We start from the raw sequence: 20,908 nt of genomic DNA, 5'->3' as shown, positions 1-20,908 counted from the left end.
AAATAGCGTTTCAATTTGTGACGTCACTTGCTCCGAGACCTTGAAGTAGTTGTTCCCCTTGCTCTGCGAGGGCTGCGGCTTTTGTGGAGCAATGGGTAACGATGCTTCGTGGTTGACTGTTGTTGATGTGTGCAGAGAGTCCCTGGTTCGCGCCCGGGTATGGGCGAGGGAACGGTCTAAAGTTATACTGTTACACATAGGTAGACAAGAAATACAACATTAAAACATTACTACTGAGCTTGTAAGGTTTAATTCATCAAATGAACATGAAACTTCATATTTACTGTGGTAGAACTAGGTATCTAAATGGGTGTGTGTGAAATGTATACGATAATTGTATCAAATTAGTAAAATAATAAAACTGGGTGAAAACATTGGGATCTATTGGAGCCTTTCCAACTCAACCCACAGCAGTGCCTTCTGCTGGCTGTGGATGACATTGCGTATGGCGAGAAGCAAATCCTCGGTGCAGCTCCAGGTGCTGGGTTCCAAAGTGTGGTAGAGCAGGGGCAGGGTCTCCAGCTGCTGCTTGTCCGCCTGACACACCTCCTCCATCATGCCATCCTCCCCTCGCCCGGTCAGCAACTTCCTGTCAATGGGGCAAAATAGATTGACTTTGTAACTACTGTTTATAAATTGGATTAGAGAACATACAACTACAAAAATAGAATAACTTATGATCTAAAAGTGTATTGTAAACACGCACAAATACAGATAGTCAGTCAGGCACCTACTTTAACTTCTTGTGTTTTTTGTTCTTGGGTCGGATATTAATGACGATAGGGTAGACCCCCTGCCTCAGAAGGCCCTCCACACTACTCAGGCCTAGCTCCAACAGACAGTGCTTGTCCTGAGAGACAAGACACAGAAACCTATATGGGAAAGGTAACCCACTGGGCACAGACAGTTCAACCTCTAGTTTTGATTTACATTAGGTGTAGTTGTCAACTATCATGAATTCAATGTAAAATCAACAAAAAAAATGTCACCATGTCATTGGATTTAGGTTAAATGTTTGATGAAAAAAGACAAAATTCCCTTATGTTGATGACTTTTTCAAATCCATTCAGTTTTCCAAGTCGATTAAGCATCATTACATAACATTTCCTTGTTGAAATAGCGTGGAAGCAACATTTTGGGGCTCCCAAGTGGCGCAGCGGTCTAAGGCACTGCATCTCAGTGCAAGAGGCGTCACTACAGACCCTGGTTAGATTACAGGCTGTATAACATCTGGCTGTGATCGGGAGTCCCATAGGGTGGTGCACAATTGGCCCGTCGTCAGGGTTAGAGGAGTGTTTGGCCGGGGTAGGCCGTCATTGTAAATAAGAATTTATTCTTGACTGACTTGCCTAGTTAAAGAAAGGTTAAATAAAAAATACAAATTGACACAGTTTTTGCCCCATGGGAAGTGTTTGTTTGTGTGTGTGTGTGAGTGTGAGAGAGACAGAGAATTAATGAAAGAAAGAGTGTATACCTGGCTTATTACTTCCTGAATAGACTGCAGACTGATTCCAAGAGCCTGCTCTGGGGTGGAAGCATCTAGCAGGAAGACACTCTTATCATTTCTCTCTGTGGCCTGGATTAGCTCTGAAAGACATCACTCCATGAGAAGCGGTAGAGAGGCAACATATCTACACGTAATTACTTTAAAACACAGCCGATCATGCAAGAAGGACAACAAGCATGCAACTAGTGCTTCTGAAATTTGAGTCTGTAGTGACACTATGTAAATAACCATGGGTGTCTGCATGTGTGTGTGTACCTGGTTGGCAGGTGTTGAAGTCCAGTCCAGACTCTGCTGGCTGAAGCAGTCTCTCTATGATGCCACGAGAGAACAAGGAGGGGGAGAAGATGACAGGCCGTTTGGTCATGACCTGTATTGGCTGGACCATACTGTAAGGAATCAGGTGCTCCTCATGACCTGAGCAAAGACACACACACACGCACATTTAGGTTCATGCATTTTTATCTTACTATAGTCTTCAAAGGACAAACAAAAAAGATCAATAAAGTCATTTGGGAGAAGCTTACGGTTGCTGAGTGTGTAAAGGACCTGTGGGGTGGAACCAATTCCACGACAGCTGGGGGGGACAGCCTTGACCAATCGTACACGCTCAGAGCCCTTCTTGGATACCTACAGGGAGGAATGGAGGAATCAGTAGTCTGGTTACCCTTGGTTACCAGAGATTTCACACACCGTAGGGACAAGAGGAGACATACTTTTTTTTTGAAATCCTTCTGCTCCAGGGCTATGGTACGTAACCTCACCAATAACAGCTGCTGGGCTCTGAGATAGAGAAAGATGTAGGGGGAAACACATTTATCATTACGTGTCTTATGCAGTTTGTGAGTGCAGTCTAACAAAGCTAAATGTTTGCACAACTGTCTATTATAGATTAATGGAACGTTTAATCTTCTTCTCATGCTTATTAAAATGTTTTACATTATATAACCCGTTCATTTGAAGTCTGTCACAAAGGTGACAGTACGTGGCACCTCTCCCTTACCTGTTGTAATTGGGCATGACCCCCGCCTGCAAGGGCTTGGCTGTGCGGGGGTTCATCAGGGTGCAGCGCCACTGGTACTTCCCATTGTAACGGGTGTCAGTGACGTGTATTATGTCATCACAGCGCACCCCCAGACAGGGCATGTCGTTATGAGGGTCCAGGTCCAGGTTGACGCGCACGTAGAAGGAGTCAGCACCGTAGAAGTTAGGAGAAGGGAGCTGGGCACATAACTTGGAGTAGGCTGAGAAGAGGAAAAGGGGTGGGCAGTTAGTTACACACACTCTATTATTTGATCTTTTATGGTTCTATAAACAGTCTGACATCTGGATAAAGACCAAGAAAGACCATTTACTATAAAGGTGTACTGTACTGAAAAAGCACATCAGTCAAGGAAAATAACTGTAAAAGCTGTCTCAGAACATCACCCTCTGTGTTGGTCTGGTGTTTGAGAGAAGAGGGCTCTGTCCACCACTGCAGAGAGAAGTGGGCCACCTCTCCAGTGCACTGGCCCATCAGCACACTGCCCCCACCAAACAGAACCTTCTCCAGCTGGACAGGGAGGAGAGAGACAGTTATACTCAGGCCTGTGTGGCTGTTTTTCTACTATCTGTTTGTCTGTCCATCTGTCTGTATGTCTCTGTTTCTCACCTCCAGTAACTCACTGCCCTCCTTCAGACCCCACTGCTCAGCAGGAGAACCAGCTCTGACGCTGCTAACAAAGATGCCTGTGCGGTTGCCCCCAATGATGTTGATGTCATCTGCCAGGCTGCCTCTTCCTCTTTTGTGCGTAGTGGGGGGACTTGGTACGGGGGACAGGGGCTCGAAACTGAAAGAGGAAGGGGAAAGAGAGATGGTAATTACACTTATCAGTATACAGTTAAGACTATATCTCACACCATAAAGGGTTAGCATGTGTACATACACTACGTTGGATTAGCTGCCCTGATGTAGGCAGCACAGAGATGGAGACATACCCGAGACTGCTGTAGTTGGGTTTGTGAGGTGGGACAGGGGGCAGGTTGATGAGGTCAGGGGCGAAGAGGTGAGAATGCAGGGAGCTACAGGAGTTCGACAGGGAGACCTCACTCTGGACTCCTGAAACACAACATAATGAGATACACACATCTATATTTAGCCGGGGTTACATGTATTACAGGTAGCTACAGACTTAGACGGACATGAGGGTTGTACTGAACTAAACCAAACCTGTGAGGTTCTCATTCTCATCACTGCCCCAGGAGTCCAGATCAAACCTGTAAAGGGATAAGATCACAATAGAGGACCTTTCATCATAATTTACTTAGTTTTAAATGCATTTCCAGCATAACATGGGATTTAAGAGAGTGATATCTCCATATCAGAGAATAATGTAAAAGTTGATCTGCTATGGTATGACCATAGATATCCTATTAAATTAATAATAATTCTAATTCCTAATTCTATGGGTATGACATACTCTATGTTGACCCTGCGGTTGATGGAGTTCATGCAGGGAGGGAAGGGGAAGATGGAGAGCCTGTTAACATCCCTCTCACTGTCCACTGTCTGTAAAACACACAGGACACAAACAAAAAGGGAAATAGAGAATGACTAAAGTATAGATGCAGGCCAACAATTTAAAACCTATTCATTTACTCCAAGACAACTTGAAAAAGTTGATTAATTATTCAATACTCCACATATACTGTGTGTATTCACAGCTATACTAGTTCAGTGAGAAAAATACATTTGTTAATATAATATAGATTAACGCAAGATGAGACATGATGCTTTGATATGTTGGCATGTCACAAAGTGTTGTGGAGTAATGTAACAACTCACTGCTGTCAAGAAATTCTCCTCTGAGTTTGAACGGGAACCTGCAGACAAAAGAAAGTATTTAGAAGTCTAAGCCTCTCTCATCAAAGTGGTCCAAAAAACCACATTTGTTTTGGCCATGCCTATTTCTACCATGTCTTATTCAAACAGTAGTTCAAATACAAGGTTTATCCTTCATCAGCTACAGTGATATAAAAATGTAGAATAAATAAAGCAAAATGAAAAAAAAAGGGATCAACTCAGGAATGCTCTTTTCTTCAATGCTATTCTTGCAAAACCCCAATCCCCTAATCCAGTGGTTCCCAACCGTTTTCCGTTACTCGACTACCAAGTATATTTTGCTCTACCCCAGAGTACCCTTAAAGTACCCTCTGTGGATAGGCCAAGTACCCTTGGTTGGGAAACACTGCATTCATCTCAACTCTACCCCCTGTATATAGCCTCACTATTGTTATTTTACTGCTGCTCTTTAATTATTTGTTACTTTTATTTCTTATTTTTGTTGGTATTTTTCTTAACTGCATTGTTAGTTAAGGGCATGTAAGTAAGCATTTTACTGCAAGGTCTGTTGTATTCGGTGTATGTGACAAATAACATTTGATTTGATTTGAAATGTAGGCTTACCTTCGGAGTGGTCATGGGTTTGGTCTGTAGAGGGAGACTGTGACACAGAAATGAAAACAGAGACATCATCAACATCTGTTCACTGAAAGGTATCCTACACGTACCAACATGCTGACAGTTACACAAATTCCTCTCTGGCAACATCAATTCAGTTCAGTTCAAGGGGCTTTATTGGCATGGGAAACATATGTTAACATTGCCAAAGAAGTGAAGTAGGTAATAAACAAAAGTGAAATAAACAATACATAAAACATAATATCTCTAACTCTATGCAAAACAACAATGTGACCTAATTAGCACACAGGAGTTGCTTCACCCTGATCTAAAAATAATATTCTCTGTAAGTAGACCATGAATAACCATGCCAAGTAAAAGTATCATTATTGTTACGGGGATCAGCTCAATGGTACCTACTTAAGTACAACTCTGAATGAGTCAAATGAAAAGACGGGTTGGACAGCAACACTGCCACACTCCTCAAGGACTATTTATTACATGATTATGAAGAGATAAATGTTGTGGCTGCTGTTGATCATAACACTATAATGTTGCTAATATTCTAGCTGCTGCCAACGAAGATGATAAGATGGCAATGAACTCTGACCTTGCAGAGCAGCTGGTGAGTGCCGTTGGGCAGAAGGCTGAGGTCTCGGGAGCAGCAGGGCCCGTAGCACTGGTCCTCGCTGCACAGAGACAGGTGAGACTAGGAGAGGGACAGAGAGACAATCACATTAGAAGAGTACAGGAGAAGGCTAACAGGTCGGTCCACACTGTAATTTGATTGTCATATTTTTGTGAGTGTGTGAAACTGTATGTCTGACAGAATAGGGAAAACACACTTGTGTTGTGCAAGTATAATCAAAAGTGTGTACACAGAATGTGTGTACATACAGTAGCTGAGACTCACACAGTGCATACAGGGGGAACTCTGCTCCCTGCTCCTGTCCTTCTCTTTCTCCAGCTCTCTCTGCTGCTGCTCTAGATTGGCCTGCAGCTCTGCGATGCGTTTACGCAGGCGGTTCTTGTCCAATAGGCAGTCAGTATACTCCAACTGCAGGCTGTCTCGACTGCGCAGAGCCTGAAGGATATACAGTATCAGAGGGAGGAGGAGAGAACGTGCTAGAGAGATGAGTTATGAGGAGACAGGCAAACACAGAGTGGGGGAGATACTGAGTAGTGGAAACACCTGCATGACTAGACAAAAATTATGTATTACGGTGAGTAATGGGGCAACTATGCAGAGAAAGGCCTTATATTATCCTGCAAAAAGGCCTCAAACTCAACACTCCGACCTCAATATTCCTCTGTGTCACGTTCTGACCTGAGTTACTTTGTTTTGTCTTTCTTTTAGTATGGTCAGGGCGTGATTTGGGGTGGGCCGTCTATGTTCTTTTTTCTATGATTTGGGATTTCTGTGTTTGGCCTGGTGTGGTTCTCAATCAGAGTCAATAGTTGTCCCTGATTGAGAACCATACTTAGGTAGCCTGTTTTCACCCTTGAGTTGTGGGTGATTGTTTTCTGATTTGTGTATTTACCATACAGGACTGTTTCGTTCGTTCTCGTTAATTTGTTTTTGTGTTCATGATAATAAATTAACACTATGGACACTTACCACGCTGAGCATTGGTCCTCCTCTTCTTCCACCACAGACAACCGTTACACTCTGTGCATGTTCATTCAGTGTCCAAACAGCCATGAACAATTTAAACCAACAGAAACAAAAACCTTACCATACATTGATTCGTTGATTCTAACCCGTATCCCTACTCAGACCTACTGACCTGGTCCCTCTCCTTCTCCAGCTCCATAATCTGGTTGAAGTAGGAAATGCTCCTTTTCTGTTCCGTCTCCCAGTCCAGCTGCAGAGTCCTCACCTTCAACTGCAGCTGCTCACACTGAGACTCCTGCTTCACAACACAACACACCATACAATCAAAGACAGAATAATACAATTGTGTTGATATACAAGAGGCGTGTTTTAACACTTTATGAAGCCTGAACAAAGACAACTTGAAAAACTGTCACCAGCTCAGTGACTTCTGAGAGTGAATAATGGGAGAGAATGGCGTGAATAGGCCCTTTCTCTGCTCTCACCTTGTCCCTGAAATCCTCAGAGCTCTCCAGCTCTCCCTGTAGTCTGGCGATGTTGCCACACAGCTCGTGTCTCTGCTCTGCTGCCTCCCTGCGGTCCTGCTTCAGGATGTCCAACAGAGCCTGAGGTCAAAACGGAACAATACAAGAGTTAGAGCAGCACCGTCGGGGCGGGAAAACATCACAAACTCAGAGTGGTGGCTCTACCTGTGTTTCAATGTGACCTGAATCAGATTCACTCTGAGTGGTGGCTCTACCTGTGTTTCAATGTGACCTGAATCAGATTCACTCTGAGTGGTGGCTCTACCTGTGTTTCAATGTGACCTGAATCAGATTCACTCTGAGTGGTGGCTCTACCTGTGTTTCAATGTGACCTGACTTCTGAATGTCAATGTGCTGTAGTGGCTTCTCACTCTTCTTGGGAACAGCGGGGGTGCCGTTCGTGTGATGGGCGACACCCCTGTTCCTTCTGACTGGCGCAATAGAGACAGGACAACTGTCAGTCTCTTTCTCTGCCTCTATCAGTTTGGTCTTCAGATGCTCCATCTGTAGAAAAGGTTGAGTAAGAGTATTACAAGGGAATCCTACCAGGGAAAAGGCTTCCTATAAAGGCATGTCCCAACAACTCTTTCAAAAAAATGTATACCCTCCATCCATCCTTTTATCTTTCACCAGCTGCTTTCTTCTGTCCCAGTCACCCTCCCTCTCCTTCAACAACCCATCAGACCCCTTGTCACCCTCTCCTCTCTATACCTGTTCCAGTAGCTCTCTCTCACGTGCGGAGGCCTTGGCCTGATCCTTCAGAGCACGCGAGTATTTCACAGCCTGTTCCAGGTGCCTGTCCTTCAACCGGGCCAACTCCCTGCTGCCTGCCTCCCAGTCCTGACGCAGCCTGTGGGAGACACATTCAGCCAGCTCTCAGTACACTGGACATAGAAACTGTACATCCCTATTAAAGAAATGTATGACAGCCATGGACCATGGCTTATCACGAATGTAGTTTATGTATATCATTCCCAATGTTTCAAGTTCCAGTCTGAATACTGTCATTCACTTTGGGTGCAATGCACATTGTTGGGCCTTGTGGATAACAACCAGATGTCTGTGTGGTTTTACCTGTGAAGTTCAATTAATCAAACTTTAATGCTAGTGTCATTTGTCTCACAGTGCTTTAAGCCCTGTATGTGTGGTTCCGTGTGGTGTACCTCTCTATCTGCAGCCGGTCATGTCGTAGGTCCAGTGTCTTGCGTTCAGCCCGGCTACGCTCCTCCTCGGCCACACGGCAACGCTGGGACAGGCGGCGCTCACACACGCGGCTCCCCAGCAGCTGCTCCTCAGCTTACACACCTCGAGCAGCAGGAACTGAGTCAGGCCCTCTGGACCCTCCTCATCTGGGGGGACACAGTGGGGGACACAATGGGGGACACAATGGAGGTAAATGGGGGATGGGGGAACACTGGTCATACAGGAGTGGAAGGGGGATATTTGGGGACAAATCCTCACCCAAGATGATGGAGCAGCGCTGGGTGGGCTGTTGTCCAGTGAGCTGAGTGTATTGCTCGGGGTGGTAGAACTCCAAAGACTCCATGAAGGCCTGCAGGCCACGCTGGCCCCGCCCATGCAGGATGTCAATCAAACGTCCTGATAAACAGTTAGGACATCATTAAAGTTTATAAGACGAAGACGACAATACATCCTGAAGATGGAGACACTGTAAGTACTGTACTGACAAAAGTGTGAAAGCTGCTCATGTTCCAGGTAATCCCTTTGTCATCTTTTCCTCTCTAACCTCATCTCTCTGTTTCTTCCTCTCTCCCCGTCTTTTTCACTCCCCATCTGTCTACCTCCTCCTTTATCTCTCCCTCTCCTTTACCTAGCTAGTGGCCACTCCTTCATTCCTTTCATCTTGATCTCCTGCCTCGTTACTCATAACAGTCTCCCCTCCCTCTGTCTCTCACTCCCCTCTTTGCTATCCTTCCTAACCACCGTTTTCTCACACGGCACAAACCCCTACTTACCTCACTCTCTCCGACCTACCTCCTCTCTCCCTGCCTCCTCTCACTTACAGTTGAAGTCGGACGTTTACATACACTTAGGTTGGAGTCATTAAAACTCGTTTTTCAACCACTCCACAAATTTTTGTTAACAAACTATAGGTTTGGCAAGTCGGTTAAAATTCCAGAAAATGTCATGGCTTTAGAAGCTTCTGATAGGCTAATTGACATAATTTGAGTCAATTGGAGGTGTACCTGTGGATGTATTTCAAGGCCTACCTTCAAACTCAGTGCCTCTTTGCTAGGCATCATGGGAAAATCTAAAGAAATCCGCCAAGACCTCAGAAAATAAATTGTAGACCTCCACAAGTCTGGTTCATCCTTAGGAGCAATTTCCAAATGCCTGAAGGTACCACGTTCATCTGTACAAACAATAGTACTCAAGTATAAACACCATGGGACCATGCAGCCATCATACCGTTCAGGAAGTAGACATGTTCTGTCTCATAGGGATGAATAGAGCGAAAAGTACAAATCAATCCCAGAACAACAGCAAAGGACCTTGTGAAGATGCTGGAGGAAACAGGTACAAAACTATCTATATCCACAGTAAAACGAGTCCTACATCGACATAACCTGAAAGGCCACTCAGCAAGGAAGAAGCCACTGCTCCAAAACCGCCATAAAAAAGCCAGACTACAGTTCGCAACTGCACATGGGGACAAAGTTCGTACTTTTTGGAGAAATGTTCTCTGGTCTGATGAAACAAAAATAGAACTGTTTGGCCATAACGACCATCATTATGTTTGGAGGAAAAAGGGGAAGGCTTGCAAGCTGAAGAACACCATCCCAACCTTGAAGCACTGGGGTGGCAGCATCATGTTGTGGGGGTGCTCTGCGGCAGGAGGGACTGGTGCACTTCACAGAATAGATGGCATCACATGGAAGGAAAATTATGTGGATATATCTGAAGACATCAGTCAGGAAGTTAAAGCTTGGTCAAAAATGGGTCTTCCAAATGAACAATGACCCCAAGCATACTTCCAAAGTTGTAGCAAAATGGCTTAAGGACAACAAAGTCAAGGTATTGGAGTGGCCATCCAAAGCCCTGACCTCAAGCCTATAGAACATTTGTGGGCAAAACTGAAAAAGTGTGTGCGAGCAAGGAGGCCTACAAACTTGACTCAGTTACACCAGCTCTGTCAGGAGGAATGGGACCAAATTCACCCAACTTATTGTGGGAAACTTGTGGAAGGCTACCCGAAATGTTTGACCCAAGTTAAACAATTTAAAGGCAATGCTACCAAATACTAATTGAGTGTATGTAAACTTTTGACCAACTGGGAATGTGATGAAACAAATAAAAGCTGAAATAAATCATTCTCTCTACTATTATTCTGACAGGTTTATCGAAGACAGGGGATTTTTACTAGGATTAAATGTCACGAATTGTGAAAAACTGAGTTTAAATGTATTTGGCTAAGGTGTATGTAAACTTCCAACTTCAACTGTACCTTTTGCACTCTTCTCATTCACTTCCATAATTTTTCTCTCATTCTCCCTCTCTTTTTTGCTCCCACACATTCCCTCTCCCTTCCTCTCTCTCACCAGCCTTGCTGATACGTAGTGGGTACTGGATGGAGTTGAGGACCTCATCCTCATCCTGCTCGTCGATGACCTTACACTGCCTCAGGTAGGGGGTGAGCTTGGCTGGGTTCAGGATGCGGGTCAGCTTGTGCCTCACCCCCTCCACCCTGTCCCACAGCTCCTCACAGCACTCCTCAGAGAACGGGGACACCGGCCGCCCCTCTTCCTGTCCCGTGTCATAATCCTTCACCCATACTGTGATGCCTGGTACAGATAAAGCAAGTTAATACAGGACTGGTTTGAAAGAGGAGCCAACATTCTGTGTTATAAAGAGAACAGGCTCAAACTATGTTGATGATACAGTTTATGGCCATTGTCTGCTGCATTGTGAGAAGGAGCAAAAGGAGGTGCTTCTCTGGCTGTGCTCCAAGGAAAGCTGGAGGGGATTATTTTGCATTTAACATACAGAGCATTCGGAAAGTATTCAGACCGCTTGACTTTTTCCACATTTTTTTACTTTACAGCCGTATTCTAAAATGTATTCAAAAATTGGTTTTCCTCATTAATCTACACACAATACCCCATAATGACAATGCGAAAACAGATTTTTAGAAATGTTTGCTAAAAAAACAGACATACCTTATGTTTGATTTGACATTTTGAACATTGAGATATTAAATAAATGATGGAGAAGAAGCATAGAATAGTGAAAGAGACTGAGTTTTATGTCAGAAGTGAATGGTTCTCTGTAGAAAGACATATGGCTTTGGAATGTGTTGGGTGGATGGGAGGAGAGCAACATTTAGATATAGGGGAGACAGATAGACATCTGTGGATTAGGTGAAGGAGGGGTTGAGGTCAGGAGGTGAGGTCAGATCCCCTGAAGGGAGTAATAAGGGTTTAGTATCCTGTTACTCTTTTCCTGTAGAACCATAAGATGTAAGGATTGGAGAGCAGGAGGAGTGTCTTAAGTGGGATATATATATATCTGTGATGGGAGAAATGTTGGGTTGTCTGAATTACAGCTGTACAGAACCTTTGGGAAGAATTAAACTTGGTTAAAGCTTATCTAGTGTCCTTGAGTTATTTACTCTCAAAAATAAGAACCTAACACTTATTTACATAAGTATTCAGACCCTTTGCCATGAGACTCGAAATTGAGCTCAGGTGCATCCTGTTTCCATTGATCATCCTTGAGATGTTTTTACAACTTGATTGGAGTCCACCTGTTGTAAATTCAATTGATTGGACATGATTTGGAAAGAAACACCTGTCTATATAAAGTCCCACAGTTGAAAGTGCATGTCAGAGGAAAAACCAAGCCATAACATTGAAGGAATTGTCCGTAGAGCTCCGAGACAGGATTGTGTCGAGGCACAGATCTGGGGATGGGTACCCCAAAAAATCTGTAGCATTGAAGGTCCCCAAGAACGCAGTGGCCTCCATCATTCTTATATGGAAGAAGTTTGTAGCCACCGAGACCCTTCCTAGAGCTGGCCGCACAGCCAAATTGAGCAATCGGGGGAGAAGGGCCTTGGTCAGGGGGGTGACCAAGAACCCGATGGTCACCCTGACAGAGCTCCAGAGATCCTCTGTGGAGATGGGAGAACCTTCAAGAAGGACAACCATCTCCGCAGCACTCCTCCAATCTGGCATTTATGGTAGAATAGCCAGATGGAAGCCACTCCTCAGTAAAAGGCACATGACAGCCTGCTTAGAATTTGCCAAAAGGCACCTAAAGGACTCTGACCATGGGAAACTAGGTTCTCTGGTTTAATGAAACCAAGATTGAATTGTTTGGCCTGAATACCAAGTTTCACGTCCGGAGGAAAACTGGCACTATCCCTACGGTGAAGCACAGTGGTGGCACCACCATGCTGTGGGTTTTTCTGCAGCAGGGACTGGAAGACTGGTCAGGATTGAGGGAAAGATGAATGAAGCAAAGTACAGAGAGATCCTTGATGAAAACCTGCTCCAGAGCGCTTAGGACCTCAGACTGGGTTCAAGGTTCACCTTCCAACAGGACAACGACCCTAAGCACACAGCCAAAATAACACCGGAGTGGCTTCGGAAGAAGTCTCTGAATGTCCTTGAGTGGCCCAGCCAGAGCCCAGACTTGAACCCGATTGAACATCTCTGGAGAGACCTGAAAATAGATGTGCAGTGATGCTCCCCATCCAACCTGATAGAGCTTGAGAGGATCTCCAGAGAAGACTGGGAGAAACTCCCCAAATGCAGGAGTGCCAAGCTTGTAGCATCATACCCGAGAAGACTCCAGGCTGTAATCACTGCCAAAGATGATTCAACAAAGTACTGAGTAAAGGGTCTGAATACTTATAGAAATGTGATAGTTCAGTTTATCTTTTTAATACATTTGCAAAAAATTCTAAAAACCTGTTTTTGCTTTGTCATTTTTTAATTTTACCTTTATTTAACCAGGCAAGTCAGTTAAGAAAAAATTCTTATTTTCAATGACGGCCTAGGAACAGTGGGTTAACTGCCTGTTCAGGAGCAGAACGACAGATCTGTACCTTGTCAGCTCGGGGGTTTGAACTTGCAACCTTCCAGTTACAAGTCCAATGCTCTAACCACTAGGCTACCTTAGTAGTGTGTGTATGTTGATGAGGGGGAAAAATATTTAATTGATTTTAGAATAAGGCTATAATGTTACAAAATGTGGAAAAGGTCAAGGGGTCTGAATACTTTCCGAATGCACTGTATAACAGGCTGTAGGATTAACTTCCAGTACTATAAACACATTTGATGGTGCATTTATCTGCACCAATGATTTACTCAAGTTTCTCCTGGTGTTACACAAGGTTGATTGGTGGGTTGTAAACAATGATAGGGACGACATTAAATCTGTCTCAGAGCTCAAGAATGCAAACACTGATGTGATTCATATCACACACTTAAAAACCTACTGTGATAGCAGACAAAGACCTCAACTACTGAGGAGCAGTTGTGCCATCTCCCTGGACTAAGAAAAAACAAGTTCAACTGAGACTCTCGACACTTTTAGTAGCACAGATCAGGGACCCATAATCTAATTCCGTAACTGGGTGTAAATCCACTTCACTTACTGTAGTTCAATAACCAAAATAGATTTTTTCCAACTCAAGGCGCCGTGTCATAGCTGACACCCCATTTTTCCCGCAGAAGTCTAAAGCAACATAGTATATGTTTTAAAGTTAGCTATTTACCAACAATGAGGGGTAAGTAAGTGCTCCATAACCACACACCCCTTGCTCACATATAGGCTAACAGACACACAGGTCGAGACACATCTGTGTCCTGTGGAATCTTTTCCTGTCATCTCTCTTTTTCCCATGTAGGCTACTCATGTAGTCCATAGAAAACACAAGATACTTTTTATCAAGAACAACTTTTTCCCAGAGCAGTGTCAACATCTCAAAATAAAAATAAACACCCCTCAGACTACTTGGCAATATGAATATTTACTACATTAATTGACTGGAGCTTACAATACTAAAAATAACTGTGACTGACAAGACAATAAGGAGGGTGAAGTGTCATTCAGTGCCGCAACTTTTCACCACTGATTGAGTCATCTAACTTTATCTGATAAAGTCAGGTAAGAAATCTTTTAAAAATGTAATTAAAATAAACATGACAAGAAGAAATCTTAATTTCCCACTTACCACTCATTGTCAAGGATTGATGTGTTGTAAGCAAACTCCTCAGACAGATATTCCACTTTTCCTTTTGATCAATCATAAAAGGATGAATGAGTCAATAGAAACGTAAACTACTATTCCACTATGGCTATGCTATTGAATTGAGAAGCTGGTTGTGTTGTACTTGGGACACAGTATCACACCCCTCCCCAACTTTGCAGTCCCGCCTCCTCACAATTGTCTGCACATCCCATATTCCACCAATCAGCAATTGTTCACAACTGTCCTGATCATTCCAGATGACCAAACCAGGATAAATTTCCAACAACCGGATGTATCCGGTTTTCAGGGATACAGCTAATTCAACATAGGCTTCCTTTTCTTCTGAAAACCGGATGTGGTACTCCTCTCGGCATTTTCTTTTAAGCCTGCTACTTTAGGTTAAGGCCAGGTTAACCCAAATACTGTAGCTCTGGTTAACCCAATGGAAACATTTTCTGTTTGAAGAATGAGAAAGTGGAGGAGTTGGACAGTTTTCATGTCCAAAGTCGACCGTTAAAGCGAATTCCCTGCAATAAAGTGGCCTTGGTCTTTGGAAATGGACATTCCTGTGCACACAGTGTATGCTTAACTTTAAACATATCTTGTTAAAAAGGAAAGCCTACCATAGTTCAAATGTAACCAGCCATCAGTAGGCTACAACTTCCATTTCAACAGGCCATACAGATCTAAGATCATGAAGATCAGTCATTTTTGCTGTTGAACTTTTAAAGTTTACTCCCTTCAACTCAATTAGGTATTAAAGCTGCTTTGAAGAGGGGCTAGAGAAGGGCTTTCCCACAAGGTGGAGCAATCCACCCAGTGCTTTACAAAGTTGCTCAGTTTAATTCACCTTTCTTTCTTTCTTCAATATCTTTGGAAGTTCCATTGCTCACACCAATAATACCAGTTGTTTTTATTACATCTGTGATTAATTCTATTGACTATATGAGACAGTTTAGTCCTATGTTATGTTTTGTTAGATAGCTATACCCCGGGGCTCTTGCCCAGCATGTGACTCACCCTGGCCTGGTCCACTGAGCACTGACTTATTCATGGTCTCTCTTTCACTACAAGATCTTGAATCATGATGAAAACCTATTACCTATAACTGCTGTAGCAGTCTACAATAGAGGGACCACGCCTTACATACACAATGACAAATCATTTCAATATTATGTAATTGCTTTTGAAAGGCTGCTGCTACCTTAGAAATGATATTTAGATAAGCCCACTTAACGCTTACAGTTAAGACTGATAGTGTGTTAGCACTTACAATTCGACAGATACTGTGTTACTACAACAGAAGTCAGCAGTGACATTGCAGAGGCATTCAGGCTGGTGCGTCTGGCCTGAGCACAGTAGGGGGGTTTAAACTGGGAAGGCGTTAACTCCCTGTACTCTATCTGTGTGGTGCACTTTGTTTTGTTGTCTGTGTAAACCCTGATCAAAATGGTTTATTACAATTCTAATAAAAAAGATAATTACAAAAAAAGGAAAAAATAACATTTAATAATAATAAATAAACTGGGAATGTGTCTCTCAGTTACAGTGCAATGTGAGACAGGAAATGTGGGGTGGCTGACAAACGAATGTGTCTTTCTCTTGACACACTGAAAGGAAATGTCAACCTACCCTCGGTCCCTGGGCCTCCCCTGAATAAACAAGCAGACCAGTGTCTCAGAGCTGCTGGACTGAAGCAGGGCCTACAGCACAGAAGCCAAAGCACTGGGGCCTACAAAATAAAGCATACGTTACTTTGTTTTTAGATATTCATAGGCGCCTTAATGTTCAGAAATAGATGTTTGAAACAACTTTAGCACATCCTCTCCTCATCTCTCTTTCATTTTCATATTTTCTCAAAGCCTGCTTCTCACATTCAGAAGCACTGCGGCCACAGGCCAGGCCCAGAGGGGACATCATTCTTCTAATTTCTGAGGTGACAGAAACAGAGAGGGTATTGAGAGAGCCCCAGAGCCCAGTGCTGCAGTGGTGGAATACGTTGTCCCAGTCCAGCACAACCACACTGGCCTTCACCCAGTAGACCCACGGCCCCATCTCTGACTCGGGCCTCACTGTCGACTCTGCTGCAGCAGAATCAACCCTTTGTCCCCACAAAGAATGTGTCTTTCCTCACTATTTTGGGGGATAACAAAGAACAAAAGAGGGATGGGTGGCATGAGTAAATTCAAATCTTGCTCTGTAATTTATTCTCCTCTAATTGTCCCCATATGATGTGGAAGAGATTATGCATTTTCCTGTTTTAGATTCAGATCAACACAAAAGATGCAACAACACCAAGGAGGCTCCAGAGTGTCAGTGTTAGGATTTTTTTATTTAAACAAAAATAAGTCAGAGGAAAAACAAAGAAGAGAGAAAAATAAGGATGCATCTATACATAGAGAAACTTCCTCAGCCCATCAGAGGAGGCTCTCTTTGGGCATTATGCACTGTTTTCAAAAGTTGGAGGGGCTCTCTTTCAATGGATTCACCCCAAGTGATTTGTGATTCAAATAAGTCAGCTGGGTAGTGACATCTTTCAAAAGCAATTAACTCTCAGATAGAGGCTGATGATGAGGGCAGGGCCCACTGTGATGGTCAGGTTTCTCAGCAGCTGCTCACTCCAGTCCAGATAACACAGCAGCTTCTAGCATTCTGGCTGTCGCCAAGCTCAGTCAGTCAGAAAAATAACGATTTCCTGGAGACACAGTGACTGCTCCTCAAAAAACGCAATGCACTTCACCAAGGCATGCGTGCCTAACTCTCAAGATCCCGTGCTGACCCCCCTGCATTTCTAGATGTCTATACAAAGTTGGAGTGAGAGAACACAGCACTGTGAAATAGGTTAGCACTCTCACTTAACCCACATTATTTCCTAAGTCCTATAATTAGTAACAATTACAGTCTGTATAGTTTTTTTTATGATTGGGCAGGCCTCACAAGCTCAGAGGAAACAGGATGTTTGCTGAGGGGTGAGTGACTGTCACTGGCAGCTTCTTTGTTTTGCTTTGTCAACGGCTGCTCAGCCAGCAATTACAAAACACAGATATACTTCACACAAATGAGTTCAGTCCACTTTTTTGCCAACAAGTTCAAACCCTGTGGTGAATAATAAAAAATAAAAATACAGGGTTACACACTTAGATTATTTGGTAAGGGTTTGTGCCCTTTAATGGTTCTTTGCAGTTCAGGAAAGTGTTAGTTTATCTTCTTGTGATAATTCAAATGTAGTGGGGGCAGTTCATTTGAATATTTGGGGGTGTGGTTTTACCGTGAGTGAGAGTGTCATTCCAGTTGATCTAACCTGTTGTGTTATGTTTTTAAATGTTAATTATGACTATGGCCAATAACGGTGTCTTGTGAAAGACTCACTCGCGTATGGCCTTGTGTCAATTGAGAACTGTTGACTAAATCAGTTGTTCTCAATTCTCCCCTCAGGGACCCCTAGGCGTTCCAGAGCTTGCATGCCTGATCCAACTGGTCAAATAACACAATAATAACACCTATGGAATTTTATCAATATAACATGCCTAACCAGAATTTTAAAAACTTGCATGGTTATCCAAAAGGTTCTTTGTAGAGCCTCTGAGATTGAGAAAGGTTCTTTGTTTTACTGTTCTCCATAAAGGTTTCGCTATGGTTCTTTATAGAACCATTAAAAAGGGTTCTATCTAGCACCCAAAAGGGTTATAACCATAGCTAAACTCTGCTGTATGTATATGAGTATGGCTCTTTATAGAACCTTTAAAAAAAGGTTCTATATACCACCAAAAAGGGATCCGCTTTGGTTAAAAGCCAAAGAACCCTTATTTTGCACTATACATATATATATTTTTTTGTGTGTATGTCATAGAACTTCCATTAGAACAGGGGCTTCTTTGGAACAGTGTTTGAACGAACTCTGTCAATCACCAAAGCACCATGAAGAAGCTGATAGCTGCCAACTGAAATATAAAGGAACTGGCTACGGATCAGAGACTTTGAGCAAGCCAATGTCAAATTGTTAAAAAATCTAAAATGGATGAAAGGACGCAATTAATGTAACACATTTCAGTGAAGACCAAAGGTATCTGTATATGTCCCATTACTGGCAACTGAGTGAGAGAAGAAAGGTTTGCGAAAGGTTCTTTATATAAGAACAACTTCTCTCACTCTCCTTCCATGGTTCTCCTCACTATAAATGTATTTTTCAGTCAGAAAAACCATCCCAACACCATTAAACTCAGCCCATTGTGTTTTGTAGATCTAGTAACCATTCCAGTACATTCCCTCTCTCCTAACCACAGAACACTATACTGGGATCTGGGCACAGAGCCATGGGTAGCAGAGCAGCCACATCCACAGACCTGTCTGTGTTTTCCATCAGGCCCTGTGTAGCGCAGGACGCAGACTGTAACATAAAGCCCAGTTAAAAATGGAGCATATTGGCATTAGTGGTTCAGTTTGTATAGTTCGAGAATTTGCGGAGGGGTCATGGGTTGAAATTTGAGGCCTTATTTGTCTTAATAACTCCCTCACTCACACTTAGAGACACACCTAAAAGAAAACATCCCTCTACGCAAAATGTACACACCTTGCACATGCACACAAATGCACCATCCAACATCACCTTATTCAATATTAGCCTCATGCCAGCTATATCTTTATCACTTTCTTTCCAAAAACGTGGTTGTCATTAACCTTTAAATTATAGGATGTACAGTGGGGCAAAAAAGTATTTAGTCAGCCACCAATTGTGCATGTTCTCCCACTTAAAAAGACGAGAGAGGCCTGTAATTTTCATCATAGGTACACTTCAACTATGACAGACAAAAGGAGAAAAAAAATCCAGAAAATCACATTGCAGGATTTTTCATTAATTTATTTGCAAATTATGGTGGAAAATTAGTATTTGGTCACCTACAAACAAGCAAGATTTCTGGCTCTCACAGACCTGTAACTTCTTCTTTAAGAGGCTCCTCTGTCCTCCACTCGTTACCTGTATTAATGGCACCAGTTTGAACTTGTTATCAGTATAAAAGACACCTGTCCACAACCTCAAACAGTCAAACTCCACTATGGCCAAGACCAAAGAACTGTCAAAGGACACCAGAAACAAAATTGTAGACCTGCACCAGGCTGGGAAGACTGAATCTGCAATAGGTAAGCAGCTTGGTTTGGAGAAATCAACTGTGGGAACAATTATTAGGAAATGGAAGACATACAAGACCACTGATAATCTCTGACCAAGCCCTCCCTAACCCGGGCAACACTAGGCCAATTGTGAGTCGCCCCACGGACCTCCCAGTCGGTTACAACAGAGCCTGGGTGCAAACCCAGGAACTCTGATGGCACAGCTGGCGCTGCAGTACAGCACCCTTAACCACTGCGCCACCCAGGAGGTAAATTGTGAGATTTTGAGTGAAACCCTCCTTCCATCAGCAAGGACATTGAAAATGAAACGTGGCTGGGTCTTTCAGCATGACAATGATCCCAAACATACCGCCCGGGCAACAAAGGAGTGGCTTCATAAGAAGCATTTCAAGGTCCTGGAGTGGCCTAGCCAGTCTCCAGATCTCAACCCCATAGAAAATCTTTGGAGGGAGTTGAAAGTTTGTGTTGCCCGGCAACAGCCCCAAAACATCACTGCTCTAGAGGAGATCTGCATGGAGGAATGGGCCAAAATACCAGCAACAGTGTGTGAAAAACTTGTGAAGACTTACAGAAAACGTTTGTCCTCTGTCATTGCCAACAAAGGGTATATAACAAAGTATTGAGATAAACTTTTGTTATTGACCAAATACTTATTTTCCACCATAATTTGCAAATAAATTAATTAAAAATCCTACAATGTGATTTTCTGGAGAAAAAAAATCTCATTTTGTCTGTCATAGTTGAAGTGTACCTATGATGAAAATTACAGGCCTCTCTCATCTTTTTAAGTGTGAGAACTTGCACAATTGGTGGCTGACTAAATCCCTTTTTGCCCCACTGCATGTAGCGGCAGGGTAGCCTAGTGGTTAGAGCATTGGACTAGTGGTTAGAGCATTGGACTAGTGGTTAGAGCATTGGACAAGTAACCGAAAAGTTCAAATCCCCGAGCTGACAAGGTACAAAATCTGTCGTTCTGCCCTTGAACAGGCAGTTAACCCATGTCATTGAAAATAAGAATTTGTTCTTAACTGACTTGCCTAGTAAACATTTTTTTTAAAATTAAATAGCATGCATGGCTATCTAAATGTAAGCACTGCCACACATATGAACTGCATTTATAGACAGCTTTGTTGACCACTCAGACTTCATAAAACATTTTGATTTTATAATGTGCCTTTTCATGTTTTCATGTTTAGTGTTGTGTTAAATGGGTTTAGACACATTTTCGAAAAAGCACTCAAACAGAAATGGAAAGTTGTGGCAAGGCCAAACAATAAATACTGACATTTTTCTCTTTCCTATTAGAGGGACTCCCAGTAATGTTGAAAATGGAACAGCAATACTTGGCTGACCAGTTACAGTCACATCTGAAATTATTGGCACATTTGATAAAGATGAACAAAAAAAGACTATATTATAAATAATATTTTTATTTCACCTTTATTTAACCAGGTAGGCTAGTTGAGAACAAGTTCTC

At 43.0% G+C, this 20,908-nt stretch overlaps 1 protein-coding gene across 1 annotated transcript; it reads right to left on the bottom strand.

Moving 5' to 3' along the window:
* Positions 1-231: 231 nt before the first annotated feature.
* On the bottom strand, positions 232-16,356 carry LOC118384793 (caspase recruitment domain-containing protein 10-like). Its single transcript, XM_052518311.1, has 25 exons — positions 16,176-16,356; positions 10,643-10,885; positions 8,544-8,681; positions 8,388-8,431; positions 8,246-8,328; positions 7,794-7,932; positions 7,398-7,586; positions 7,044-7,163; positions 6,731-6,853; positions 5,857-6,027; positions 5,554-5,652; positions 4,950-4,986; positions 4,329-4,366; positions 3,964-4,052; positions 3,714-3,760; positions 3,482-3,602; positions 3,156-3,333; positions 2,933-3,056; positions 2,508-2,748; positions 2,221-2,287; positions 2,032-2,134; positions 1,763-1,921; positions 1,475-1,587; positions 735-850; positions 232-589 (listed from the first exon to the last, which is right to left on the bottom strand). Exons 1-25 carry the CDS (start codon positions 16,354-16,356, stop codon positions 382-384), a joined length of 3,171 nt encoding a protein of 1,056 aa, XP_052374271.1. The 3' UTR covers positions 232-381.
* Between the last annotated feature and the right edge of the window lie 4,552 nt (positions 16,357-20,908).

This window comes from Oncorhynchus keta, chromosome 5 (genome assembly GCF_023373465.1).
Source record: "Oncorhynchus keta strain PuntledgeMale-10-30-2019 chromosome 5, Oket_V2, whole genome shotgun sequence".
Classification (NCBI taxonomy): domain Eukaryota; kingdom Metazoa; phylum Chordata; class Actinopteri; order Salmoniformes; family Salmonidae; genus Oncorhynchus; species Oncorhynchus keta.
Note: the sequence above shows the minus strand (reverse complement) of the source record. Positions and strands in the feature narration are given on the sequence as shown.